Below are 14481 nucleotides of genomic sequence, written 5' to 3' on the forward strand. Positions count from 1 at the left end.
GCAACCAAGTCTGGCTGTGGGGAAAAAAACTGCAACTTCATTCATTGGGGTGAAAATGAGAGACAACTTTTGGGAGAAATTTGAGGTTGGTGTGGAGATCCATCCTGTCTGTGGAGCTGGAAGAAAGTTTTCTCCAATGTTAAAGCCTGCAGCTCACTAACACATGTAAGTGAAGTAATTGTGAATAAATCTCCACTTTGCAAGAGAGGAACTGAAGGGGGCATATATTCAGGAGCTCAGATGGAGGGCCCATAAATTAAGGACAATGTACAGGTTCCATGAAGGTGCGGTAGAACCTGTGGTGAAATAACTCTCTTGAGCCCCTCCATGAAGGCTCTAATGACTGGTATTTTGAATAAGGAGATGTGTTGTCTGTTCTGTAGATAGGCAGTCGTTGCAGCAAGATTTAATCTTCTAGATGTGAATGCTAATCCAGATTTTTGTAGCTGAAGCAAGTAACAGACAATGTTTTGTACATTAGCTTTAATAATATGTTTTGAACGACAATAACGGACAAATCTCTTACATTTTGTAGTGTAGCATGTTCTGGTGGTAGGCACAGGAGCTTCTTTAAGGATGGTCATACACTCGGGTGGTAGTTTGAGGTAACTAATCTCTATGACCTCAGGAACATGATCGTTGAGAGGTTTGGGGTCTGGGTGTCTGATTTCTCAATGGTTTTGAGTAAGAAGGTCCGGCCTGTTGGGGAGCTTCTTGTAGGGAACTACAGAGCTGTCCAGTAGGGTTTTTAACGAGGGCTGATGGGCCCAGGTGGGAGCCTCTAGTGTCACTGTGAGAGATGTTTGCCTGAGCTTCCGAACTAGAAACGGAATGAGAGGGAGAAGGAGAGGAGGAAAAGCATAGGCAAATATCCCTGACCAACTTACCCACAGTGCGTTGCACTTGGGTAGTGGGTGAGGGAACCTGGAGGCAAAGTTTAGGCAAAGGTCTATTTGAGGGAACCCCCATCTGTGGAAGTATGGGAGGAGGACTTATGGGTGGAGTTCCCATTCGTGGATTTGTTGCTGCGTCTTGCTGAAGAGGTCTGCAAAATCATTGTCTGTGCCTGGTAAATATTTTGTTAGCAGATGAATGTTGTGATGTAGAGCCCATCTCCAAATGGTCTGTTATAGACAAGATAATTGTGGGGACAGTGCCCCCCCTATTTTTGTAGATAGTACATGGCTATCATATTGTTTGTCCTGACTAGGATAACCTTGTGAATGAGGTGAGGTAGGAATTCTTTCAATGCTAGGTGAACAGCTTAAACTGCTAGGTAGTTGATGTGGAAACCCTGATGTTTGGGATCCCAGACCCCTTGTATTGTGAGATTCTTCAAATGTGCACCCCATCCATCTGGTGTGACCGGGTCGAGAAAAGACGGCCCTTTCAACAGGTTGTTGGTATTCCACCATTCCAGACAGTGATGAGTGTGGCGATCTATCAACACCAGGTCCTCTAACTGACCCTGTAACTGAGACCACACTCAAGCTAAACATTCCTGTAACGGGTGCATGTGTAATTGGGCATGGATTACTATGGCTGTGCAGGAGGCCATCATCCCTAAGAGGCACGTGACTGTCCTCACTGCAAGTTGTTGATTTGCCTGGAATTAAGGTAATAGTGTCTGAAAATTCTGAACTCTTGCAGAATTGAGTTAAGCTAATCGTATTTGTGTGTTTAGAATAGCACCTAGATACAGCTGAACCTGTAGAGGATATAGGTGGGACTTGGGGACGTTGATAGTGAACCCCAAGTGGTGGAGCATGTCTATTTTTACCTGAGTTTGTTGTTGACCCTGTTGATGAATGGTGGCTTTGATAAGCCAGTAGTCTAAATATGGAAATACGTGCACCTTTCGTCTGCGTAGATGAACTGCTACCACCACTAGTGGCTTGGTGAATACTTGGGGTGAAGTAGTCACCCGAAAAGGAAGGACTTTGAACTGATAATGTTTGCTGCCCAGTACAAACCTCAGGTGTTTGCAATGAGCATGGTGTATTCGTATGTCAAAATAGGCGTCCATATGTTTAGGGTAGTCAAAGTCACCCTGTTGACGACGTGGAATCACATCTTGTAAGGTGACCATGTGGAAGTGCTCTGATAGATTGTACTTGCTTAGTGGTCTGAGAATGAGGATTGGTCGTAAAAAGACCTGTCTTTTGTGGTGTTCAGGAAGTATAGAGAGTATACTCCTGAGCCCTGGTGTTGCGTAGGTACGTGTTCTATAGCTCCTTTGAGAATGAGAGCTTAAACCTCCTGTTAGAGCAATGTTTGATGTTCCAGTGATAGCCTGTGAGTGAGAGTTGGAATGTGTGAAGGTGTGGTAGTTAGCTCTAGGCAATAGCCAAGTTGGGTTATGACTGGCAGCCACTGGTCTGAATTAACTGCTTGCGATGCGGGCAGAAAATCTTGTAATCGACCCCCAACAGGTGTTAAGTGATCGGGGCAGGCGAGATAAGTCACTGTTTGGTGTAGGGCGTTGCGCCACGTGGCGAGGCACCCTTATCTTTAACATTGTTACCTCTGTAAGAACCACCGTAGTAGCCCCTTGGGGAGGTACTTTGGCCCTGCTGTCGTTGAAAGGAGGTGGAGGCGCCTCAGGAGGTTGTCTTGCAGCTCCCACGATAACTGGAACGGCGAAAGGCCCCACTACTTTCGCCATCTCCATATCTTTCTTTATTTTCTCTAGTGTGGCATCTACTTGTGGCCCAAAGAGGTGTTCCTTGTCAAAGGGCATATTAGGTAAATTGTGTTGCACTTCTGGTTTAAAACAAGAAATTCGAATCCACGCATGGTGCCTAAGTAGGATACTGGTGTTAATCCCCCTAGCTGCAGTGTCGGCAGCATCCAGTTCATCGCGTATAGAGGTGTTGAATATGGGTTTTCCTCTGTGACGTTTCTTATGTTCATGCAGGAGATATTGGAGGAGATCCTCCATTTCATCGCAATGAGTGCGGTCGTAACATGCAAAAAGGCCCTGAGAGTTGGCAGTGTGCCAACGATTAGCTGTTTGCACTGCAACTCTTCCCCGCAGCATTGATCCACTTACTTTCCTTATCAGGAGTTGAGGTATCCCTACTTGTTTGTGAGTTGGCACGTTTGCGAGCAGTGGTAGTGATGAGGAAATATGGTGGCAATGATGGGGAAAGGCCTGTATTTTTTTTGTCAACTCTGGGCATTAGGACCCCAGCCGTAATATGATCCTTAAAAATGTCTGCCGTGTGTCGTAACATGCCCTTCAACAAAGGGAGATATTGTGTAGCCCTGTGGGTGTTTGAGAGTGTATCAAAGAGGAAGTCCTCCTCTATAGGCTCTTTATGTAATTCCTTGTCGTGGGTTCGGAAACGCAAGCTCACTGGATTCCAAGATGCACTTCTTTGCCTGAGAGCTGAAGACGCTGTATATGTGCTGTTTCTCAGAGCTGTAATAAAGTGCCCCCATGATTACTTACCTAGTTTGAAAAGAGTATTTTTGCCTGTTGTAAATCACTGGCCCTAAGCTTAATCACCTATAGATTTTTTGAAAATGTGAACTAAAAACATGGTCATAAATAAAACTTAACAACACACAGTTTTATAATGCTGCACAAGCACTCAGCATTAGCAATGAATGGTAGTAGGCCATACACAAATGGTAGGTAGGTGCATATTGAGCACTTATACAGATAAAGTATGAATGTTTTTGATTGGATTCTATTGCTGGAGAAATGTTACTACAGCTCAGTCATTCTACATTGTCAATTTATCTTCGATTTTCTCTTTTTTTTTGCTTCATTTTTTCTTTATTAAGGGGACGCGTCAAGCCAGATTCCAATTTATTCTAATTGGGACATTCCATTCTGGTCTACACCGTTGACATTCTGTGATGACATTTCCAAAGGGGCTAAAGGACTTTTGAAATGGTTATTCTGTTACGTAGTGTTATGAGGGTCTTATATAGTTCTACCATCAGTTCTTTAGTGCTGAGCCAGTTAAGTCAGCATAACATCACCTGAAAGTTTTAATTTGTTTCAAAGGATGCATCAAGAACTCTGGGCTTTGCTGAAGTTTATGAAGGGCAGGGGAGCTTTGTAAGACGAGGACTATGGAGAGTGTTACTCTGGCTTCCTGTAGTGCAGAGAGGTCACTGAAGCTCCTCCCACAGACCTGTTATTCTCTACAAATTCTGCTAACCCTGGTGCAGAGCTTTGTGGAGTGTTTTAAGTGCCTTGAATTACACTCTTTTGTGGACAGGTAGCTAGTGGAAGACTCCAAGCGTGTGAGGTATGTGTCCAGATAAATTCTGCATGTTTCATTGAGTAGAAATTGGATAGTGGTGGTGTTAATCGTAATATGCAGATGGGATTTACAAATTTCAGAATTCTGCATAAAGCCCTGAGGTGGAAAAAGCACATGCGGGCCGCTGCCAGAAGTGCGGTGTAAGACCAGAATCCATCTACCTCCAGAGGTAGATTTGTACTGCCTGCACAGTTTCATGCCCGCATTCTCGGTTCATTTCACTCCAGCCAAAACATCAGCCTTGGAGAACTGAAATTAGAAGACCTGCATGATCCGGATTCTGAAACGTTCTCTCCTCTTTGTAGGAGCCAAATATCAGCTGGGTGTCACCTTCAGGACACACCAGTTGAGTTGGCAAGTCCCTTAGATAAAGGGTGATTGATGAAGGAATCACGGTTGAGACCTGTTAGGCAACAAACCATTCGAGGGCCAGTGCCTTGAGCCAGTATCCCATGGCATCTTCAGTAGAAAGTGGTTGCCGGCAGTGTTGAAGACAGCTGACCGATCTAACTAAATCGGCATCCTGATTGACGCCGCCTGTTTCAGACTGTCCAGAGTGGATAGCAAAACAAGCTCCATCTCTGTGTTGTTGTAGCTGGTTTCAAGCATCTTGCCCGTATAAGCCAGCAGTGAAATGCCTCAAAAGCTGCTCAGGCTGCCCTTTCCAAAGACCTTTTCTGGAGGAGAAGGGTGACTGCTGATGCCTTCCATTCGCCTGAAACAATATCAGTTTCTAGGACGCTGTTCATGATTTCAGTCATTATCTTAAGGCTGTGTTCAAAACAAAGGCCGGATGGAGCCCCAGGTAGCTCACGGTCAGTTTTAAAGTGCCTTGTAAGGAAAGGCGTGCACTTGGCTATGGTAGACCTATGACACAATGATTGGCCCTCGGGTTTCACAATGAAATGTAGCCATTAAACAGAAGGTATCATGTGGTATACAAATAGATACATTCCATATATATAAGGATGTTCTTTGCTTGTCTCTCCAGGTGTCTTCTGTAAAGAGCGACGATGGGAAGGGCCGACAAGATAATGTGTCGAAGCTGCTGACCGACATGCAGCTAATGAAAGGCAAGCAGGAGAGCATGGATTCCAAACTCACCGCCATGAAACAGTACGTATACTGAGTGACACAAGCTATCATTGAACAGTATGTATACTGGGAAGGAACAAACTCTAAATGCAGTACCTCAAAACAGTACTCCAACTGGGGGGACGCGGTGCAACACATTAAACACCACTATGAAACAGTACGTATGCTGAGAGTGACACAAGCTATCATTGAACAGTACGTATACTGAGAGTGACACAAGCTATCATTGAACAGTACGTATAGTGAGAGTGACACAAGCTATCATTGAACAGTACGTATAGTGAGAGTGACACAAGCTATCATTGAACAGTATGTATACTGAGAGTGACACGTGCTATCATTGAACAGTACGTATACTGAGAGTGACACATGCTATCATTGAACAGTATGTATACTGGGAAGGAACATACTCTAAACTCAGTACCTCAAAACAGTACTCCAACGGGGGGGGGACGGGGTGCAACACATTAAACACCGCCATGAAACAGTACGTATGCTGAGAGTGACACAAGCTATCATTGAACAGTACGTATACTGAGAGTGACACAAGCTATCATTGAACAGTACGTATACTGAGAGTGACACAAGCTATCATTGAACAGTACGTATACTGAGAGTGACACATGCTATCATTGAACAGTATGTATACTGGGAAGGAACAAACTATAAACTCGGTACCTCAAAACATTACTTCAACCGGGGGGGACGGGGTGCAACACATTAAACACCGCCATAAAACAGTACGTATACTGAGAGTGACACAAGCTATCATTGAACAGTACGTATACTGAGAGTGACACAAGCTATCATTGAACAGTACGTATACTGAGAGTGACACAAGCTATCATTGAACAGTATGTATACTGAGAGTGACACATGCTATCATTGAACAGTACGTATACTGAGAGTGACACATGCTATCATTGAACAGTATGTATACTGGGAAGGAACAAACTATAAACTCGGTACCTCAAAACATTACTCCAACCGGGGGGGACGGGGTGCAACACATTAAACACCGCCATAAAACAGTACGTATACTGAGAGTGACACAAGCTATCATTGAACAGTACGTATACTGAGAGTGACACACGCTATCATTGAACAGTACGTATACTGAGAGTGACACAAGCTATCATTGAACAGTACGTATACTGAGAGTGACACAAGCTATCATTGAACAGTACGTATACTGAGAGTGACACAAGCTATCATTGAACAGTATGTATACTGAGAGTGACACACGCTATCATTGAACAGTACGTATACCAAGAGTGACACAAGCTATCATTGAACAGTACGTATAGTGAGAGTGACACAAGCTATCATTGAACAGTACGTATACTGGGAAGGAACAAACTCTAAACTCGGTACCTCAAAACAGTACTCCAACTGGGGGGACGCGGTGCAACACATTAAACTCACCGCCATGATACAGTACGTATACTGAGAGTGACACAAGCTATCATTGAACAGTACGTATACTGAGAGTGACACAAGCTATCATTGAACAGTACGTATACTGAGAGTGACACACGCTATCATTGAACAGTACGTATACTGAGAGTGACACACGCTATCATTGAACAGTACGTATACTGAGAGTGACACAAACTATCATTGAACAGTACGTATACTGAGAGTGACACAAGCTATCATTGAACAGTACGTATACTGAGAGTGACACAAGCTATCATTGAACAGTACATATACTGATAGTGACACAAGCTATCATTGAACAGTACGTATACTGAGAGTGACACATGCTATCATTGAACAGTATGTATACTGGGAAGGAACAAACTCTAAACTCTGTACCTCAAAACAGTACTCCAACCGGGGGGACGCGGTGCAACACATTATACACCACTATGAAACAGTACGTATACTGAGTGTGACACATGCTATCATTGAACAGTATGTATACTGGGAAGGAACAAACTATAAACCCGGTACCTCAAAACATTACTCCAAACGGGGGGGACGGGGTGCAACACATTAAACACCGCCATGAAACAGTACGTATACTGATAGTGACACAAGCTATCATTGAACAGTACGTATACTGAGAGTGACACATGCTATCATTGAACAGTACGTATACTGAGAGTGACACATGCTATCATTGAACAGTACGTATACTGAGAGTGACACAAGCTATCATTGAACAGTACGTATACTGAGAGTGACACAAGCTATCATTGAACAGTACGTATACTGAGAGTGACACACGCTATCATTGAACAGTACGTATACTGAGAGTGACACACGCTATCATTGAACAGTACGTATACTGAGAGTGACACAAGCTATCATTGAACAGTACGTATACTGAGAGTGACCCACGCTATCATTGAACAGTACGTATACTGAGAGTGACACAAGCTATCATTGAACAGTACGTATACTGAGAGTGACACAAGCTATCATTGAACAGTACGTATACTGAGAGTGACACATGCTATCATTGAACAGTACGTATACTGAGAGTGACACAAGCTATCATTGAACAGTACGTATACTGAGAGTGACACATGCTATCATTGAACAGTACGTATACTGAGAGTGACACACGCTATCATTGAACAGTACGTATACTGAGAGTGACACACGCTATCATTGAACAGTACGTATACTGAGAGTGACACACGCTATCATTGAACAGTACGTATACTGAGAGTGACACACGCTATCATTGAACAGTATGTATACTGGGAAGGAACAAACTCTAAACTCGGTACCTCAAAACAGTACTCCAAGCGGGGGGGACGCGGTGCAACACATTAAACTCACCGCCATGAAACAGTACGTATACTGAGAGTGACACAAGCTATCATTGAACAGTACGTATACTGAGAGTGACACAAGCTATCATTGAACAGTACGTATACTGAGAGTGACACGCTATCATTGAACAGTACGTATACTGAGAGTGACACAAGCTATCATTGAACAGTACGTATACTGAGAGTGACACAAGCTATCATTGAACAGTACGTATACTGAGAGTGACACATGCTATCATTGAACAGTACGTATACTGAGAGTGACACAAGCTATCATTGAACAGTACGTATACTGAGAGTGACACAAGCTATCATTGAACAGTACGTATACTGAGAGTGACACAAGCTATCATTGAACAGTACGTATACTGGGAAGGAACAAACTCTAAACGCAGTACCTCAAAACAGTACTCCAACCAGGGGGACGGGGTGCAACACATTAAACTCACCGCCATGTGTAGACGAAGAAACAAACTAAACTCACTACTTTAAACAGTTCCTATACCAAGTTAGAGAGTGAGACACTTTAGACTTCCTGCTGTGAAACAGGTTGTGTACTGAGGGAGTGACACAAGCTACCATTGAAGAGTATGCGTTGGGGGAGAAACAAACTAAACTCACTACTTTAAACAGTTCCTATACCAAGGTAGAGAGTGAGACACTTTACACTTAACTCCATGAAACCATATGCATGCTGAGAGGTACACGTGTTCCATCTATAAAACTTTAAGGAGGTCATGTAGTAAGGGGATGAGACACCCTCCATAATCGCTGCCTGTGTATAAGTGGGGCTGGTCACTGGATTTCCACTCACTGCCATAAAGGTGAGGGAGAGAGAGACTCACAATGTCCCGAGTTGCTGCAGTGAAACAGTGTGTGTACTGATGTAGAACATCCAGACGAATCCCACTGCCATCAAACAGTATGTATAGAAAGGGGGGGGGGGGCACAGGCTTCCAGCTGACTGCCATGAAACAGTGCGTACACCGGAGGGAAGACACCCAGGCTCCTGCTGGCTCCATACAGGAGGGATGGACACTTGCTTAAAACTCACTGCCTTGGGACAGTGCGTACACCGGAGGGAAGACACCCAGGCTCCTGCTGGCTGCATACAGGAGGGATGGGCACTAGCTTAAAACTCACTGCCTTGGGACAGTGCGTACACCGGAGGGAAGACACCCAGGCTCCTGCTGGCTGCATACAGGAGGGATGGACACTAGCTTAAAACTCACTGCCTTGGGACAGTGCGTACACCGGAGGGAAGACACCCAGGCTCCTGCTGGCTGCATACAGGAGGGATGGACACTAGCTTAAAACTCACTGCCTTGGGACAGTGCGTGCACCGGAGGGAAGACACCCAGGCTCCTGCTGGCTGCACACAGGAGGGATGGACACTAGCTTAAAACTCACTGCCTTGGGCCAGTGCGTGCACCGGAGGGAAGACACCCAGGCTCCCGCTGGCTGCACACAGGAGGGATGGACACTAGCTTAAAACTCACTGCCTTGGGCCAGTGCGTGCACCGGAGGGAAGACACCCAGGCTCCCGCTGGCTGCACACAGGAGGGATGGACACTAGCTTAAAACTCACTGCCTTGGGCCAGAGCGTGCACCGGAGGGAAGACAGCCAGGCTCCCGCTGGCTGCACACAGGAGGGATGGACACTAGCTTAAAACTCACTGCCTTGGGCCAGAGCGTGCACCGGAGGGAAGACAGCCAGGCTCCCGCTGGCTGCACACAGGAGGGATGGACACTAGCTTAAAACTCACTGCCTTGGGCCAGTGCGTGCACCGGAGGGAAGACAGCCAGGCTCCTGCTGGCTGCACACAGGAGGGATGGACACTAGCTTAAAACTCACTGCCTTGGGCTAGAGCGTGCACCGGAGGGAAGACACCCAGGCTCCTGCTGGCTGCACACAGGAGGGATGGACACTAGCTTAAAACTCACTGCCTTGGGACAGTGCGTGCACCGGAGGGAAGACACCCAGGCTCCCGCTGGCTGCACACAGGAGGGATGGACACTAGCTTAAAACTCACTGCCTTGGGACAGTGCGTGCACCGGAGGGAAGACACCCAGGCTCCCGCTGGCTGCACACAGGAGGGATGGACACTAGCTTAAAACTCACTGCCTTGGGACAGTGCGTGCACCGGAGGGAAGACACCCAGGCTCCCGCTGGCTGCACACAGGAGGGATGGACACTAGCTTAAAACTCACTGCCTTGGGCCAGTGCGTGCACCGGAGGGAAGACACCCAGGCTCCCGCTGGCTGCACACAGGAGGGATGGACACTAGCTTAAAACTCACTGCCTTGGGCCAGTGCGTGCACCGGAGGGAAGACACCCAGGCTCCCGCTGGCTGCACACAGGAGGGATGGACACTAGCTTAAAACTCACTGCCTTGGGCCAGTGCGTGCACCGGAGGGAAGACACCCAGGCTCCCGCTGGCTGCACACAGGAGGGATGGACACTAGCTTAAAACTCACTGCCTTGGGCCAGTGCGTGCACCGGAGGGAAGACACCCAGGCTCCCGCTGGCTGCACACAGGAGGGATGGACACTAGCTTAAAACTCACTGCCTTGGGCCAGTGCGTGCACCGGAGGGAAGACACCCAGGCTCCCGCTGGCTGCACACAGGAGGGATGGACACTAGCTTAAAACTCACTGCCTTGGGCCAGTGCGTGCACCGGAGGGAAGACACCCAGGCTCCCGCTGGCTGCACACAGGAGGGATGGACACTAGCTTAAAACTCACTGCCTTGGGCCAGAGCGTGCACCGGAGGGAAGACACCCAGGCTCCTGCTGGCTGCATACAGGAGGGATGGACACTAGCTTAAAACTCACTGCCTTGGGCCAGTGCTGTTGTGAGGATCCAGAGAAGCCTGGCGGGCCTGCTGTGTTCCCTCTGGCTAACCGTGGGACAAGGGGTCCTCCGAGCTCATTAATGTCATGCCTCATCTCCTTCCCGGTGGAAGGGCTTAGGCTGTGTAGCGGAGCAGATTGCTGCTGCCGTTTTTCTCTGATGATTGAAATGTAAAGGCTGATGTAATGACGCATGCCTGCTGCATGCAGTAGCTGTTGTTGATTTCTGGCTGCTCCTCGTACATTGGCAGGCATCCCTGGGGCTGTGCGAGGTACCTTCTCCGTCCAGATCTAGCCCGAGTGCTCGTTGCAGCCTGGGTGGCAAACCTTGCTGCTGCTCTTGGCTCTTCAGCCCCATCATTTCTGTGCTGCCTGTGAAACCCGGCTGTGTGCTTCCCACAATGTGAGTTCATGTCTTGTGGTTATTTGTGAGTCCACTCGCCTCTGGAGCTGGCTTGAGGTTGAGGCTGCCGTGCTTGGCTAGACCTCATTATAGCAGTTTGAGGCCATCTCAGTCCTTTTGTTTACTGCTTATTTTGGAATCCTGGTTAGAAGAAAGTGTTTGTCAGCATTCCATGGTTTGTCTTTCCCGCCCTCTGTGGGATTCACTGTTGTGCATGTTCCAACGTTTCTCAAGATGGCAATCTTGTAATTATGTAGTTTTTTTTAAATCTGTTGTGCTTCACAACCTTGCTTCGGATGGCATCGTATCCCAGTGGAGACTAGCAGTTGGGATGAATGGACACCCTTATGATCTTGCACAGGGCTCTCCCCCTTTGGGGATGGGCACCTCTTACCCAGCCGCAAGCGGCATCTGCACATGGCTTGCCTGCCTGCCCCCACTCGAGCATCCAAAGCCCCTACCATCCCCCTACTCACTGTTTGTGTAGTTGGTGGCTGCAGCTTGGCAGTACCAGGCAACATATCCATGATGAAAATTGCACAAATTAGGAAAGCTGTTAATTATTTTTTATTCTTAAATAATATGAACCAGAATCTCCTGAAGAGAGAATAGAAAAAAGTGACAACTGTTTACGATTAACCTTGAAAATAAGTTACTATAAAATTGAGAAAAGCAAGATGTAGCTGGTGTGGTTCGAAGAAATGGCTGAAGAGTGTAAAGACATTTCTTCCAGGAAACATAATTAGTATTTGAAGAGGCAGAAGATGACAGAAGAGATTCAGCCATGTACTGAGGGTCGCAGCTCTCATCTCCTGCCCTGGCAGTCAGTATCTCTAATAAATGAAGCATCGGCTGTTTCTGGAGGTGTGTAGTCCCCAGCAGCTGTAGTGAGTGGACCAGCGCTTGATACACAGGGCAGTAAAACAGACCACGAAACAGGAAGTGCATTGGGTTAATGGGAAGACATTGACTTCTTCTCGTGGGGGAAACTGTTTTGATATAAAGGCAGTTAATGTGTGATCTAGGGCGCTTAGAGGACAAAACAAATCACTTGTGCGATAAGATCAGAATATGTAGAATGCCATCAAGCGGGAGACTTATACTTGCAATTTCTGTGTTATTCTGTTTTATTAATATCTTCAAATCTAACAGGCCTCAGCCTGGTGAATCTGACTTTCAGAGCTCCCACCGGGTTCCCATCTGAGCCTTCATACAAGGACTACAAATGGTCTGCTGTTACCCTAAAGTCCAAGTGTACATTTATTTTCTGTCTTTTTACAGCCTAACTGCACCACTCTTTGTTAGCTGTCACTTCAAGTGTACTGTTGGGGCTGGAAATGCATTACAACTGTGTGCAAACCTGCACTTGTGGGTCTGCAATGAGCACTGGCCTCGCTCGCCAAAGGATTCTGAATGTAATGAATGGACGAGGCTCAGTTGCTACACTTCATGTAGCACTTTGATTTTTCACAAACCTTGTGGCTTCAATGACGTAACATTGATAGCACCACCCCTACTTGGAAAATTGTTCCAGCAACTCTGCCACCAGTAGATTATTGCAAATCTGCTTGGCCGTGATCAGAGGTTCAGCAGTGAAGAGAGTTGCAACAGTCTGTAGTTTCACCAGACATCTCACCTCCCACACACACACACCATACATCCCTTTCCACACATACAGTCTTCCTTCATATCCAATCCATTTGACTCCCCGATGGGTTTGTTATTCTACCCACTGATCTCAATGCCCTGCGCCTCTGGAGGTATGTTCTCCTCAAGCAAAATGAAATACATCAACTATAGTAATGGAGTATCTGTAATTGGTACCATTGTTTCTGAAACAAGGCTTTCAAAATTGTGTAAATTGTATTTAGCACACATACGGTTCAGTTTTGGAATGTATGATTTGGGGTACTTTTAGGGGGACTACTCTACCCTATGTTTTTAATACCACATCTCTCCTCCTCGGATAAGCATCCATTCTGTGACCTACCGTAGAAAGGTTTTGTCCGTTTTATTTAACATTAGCGATTCGTTGGTGCATCCATCCTCACTAGTTTTACTATACGTTGGCAGAATAAATAGTGCATTCCTCCTCCTTAACTACATATCCATTCTGTTACCTACTCTAGTGCATACCTCCTCCTCGGGTGTGCATCTGCCCTAGATAGTCCCGATAGCTCTATTATGCACTAGTAATTCGACACATCATCCCTCCTCTAAAACACATCAGTTATATGATCTACCCTAGATGGTTTCACTAGTTTTATTTGGTCACATGTGATTAAATGGCGCATCCCTCCTCCTTTTTATACACATCTGTTCCCCGGCCTACCCTACTTCACCTCACCCCCTCGAGTACGCATCCGCTCCGTGACCTATCCTAGATAGTCTTGCTAGTTTTCTTATACATTTCCGATTCAATAGTCCGCCCCTACTCCTTCAATGCTCATCTGTTCCCTGACCTACCATAGATAATCTTAGGATTTCTGTTATGCATTAGTGAGTCCGTGGTACATCCGGTACATAGTTTCACTTTCCCCCATTGTTTCTGATGGCGAGGAACAAAAGAAAATGGAGGGGAGGGACAGGTGACACTGCACCTGCTCTGTTACATAGATTCCACCATTTAGTAGGTTGCTACTCCTCGAAATATGAATTACTTGTTGGCTCTGTTTTAACTTTCTCCCTTAGACTTGAGGTTCCTCTTGTGGAAGCACACCTCTCCTGACCAGCAGCAGCTGCAGGCCCTTTTGGTCTCTGAGGTATATTTGCATCGTCTCCAGGCTGTGGCCAGCTGATTTGTTCAGTTATCCAGCATCCTGGCCAATCCCCCTGCCTTAGCCTAGTTCATGACTGTGCAGCCTCTGGGCATGCTCGTACATGTTTGCATTAGAACATGGGTCACCATAGTTTCTAAAGCAGTCACTCCGGGCCCAATCTACCTAGTCTCTATACTTCAGGGTGTGCCTTTGATTGGAACTGCACAGCAGTGATACGCCACATTGTTATTTCCCTCATTATTTTGGTCCTTGAGGGTTTGTTGACTTGGAGCCAAGCCCCCAGGT

The 14481-nt window shown here is 46.4% G+C and overlaps 1 protein-coding gene across 2 annotated transcripts in view; it reads left to right on the forward strand.

Moving 5' to 3' along the window:
* Positions 1-14481, forward strand: part of HSF1 (heat shock transcription factor 1) — a 314446-nt gene that overhangs the window by 95021 nt on the left and 204944 nt on the right. For both annotated transcript variants that reach the window (XM_069221019.1, XM_069221020.1), the window contains exon 4: positions 5272-5396. In XM_069221019.1, coding sequence (XP_069077120.1) covers positions 5272-5396 — 125 coding nt within the window. The remainder of the gene's footprint in view (positions 1-5271; positions 5397-14481) is intronic.

Source organism: Pleurodeles waltl, chromosome 2_2 (genome assembly GCF_031143425.1).
Source record: "Pleurodeles waltl isolate 20211129_DDA chromosome 2_2, aPleWal1.hap1.20221129, whole genome shotgun sequence".
Lineage (NCBI taxonomy): Eukaryota > Metazoa > Chordata > Amphibia > Caudata > Salamandridae > Pleurodeles > Pleurodeles waltl.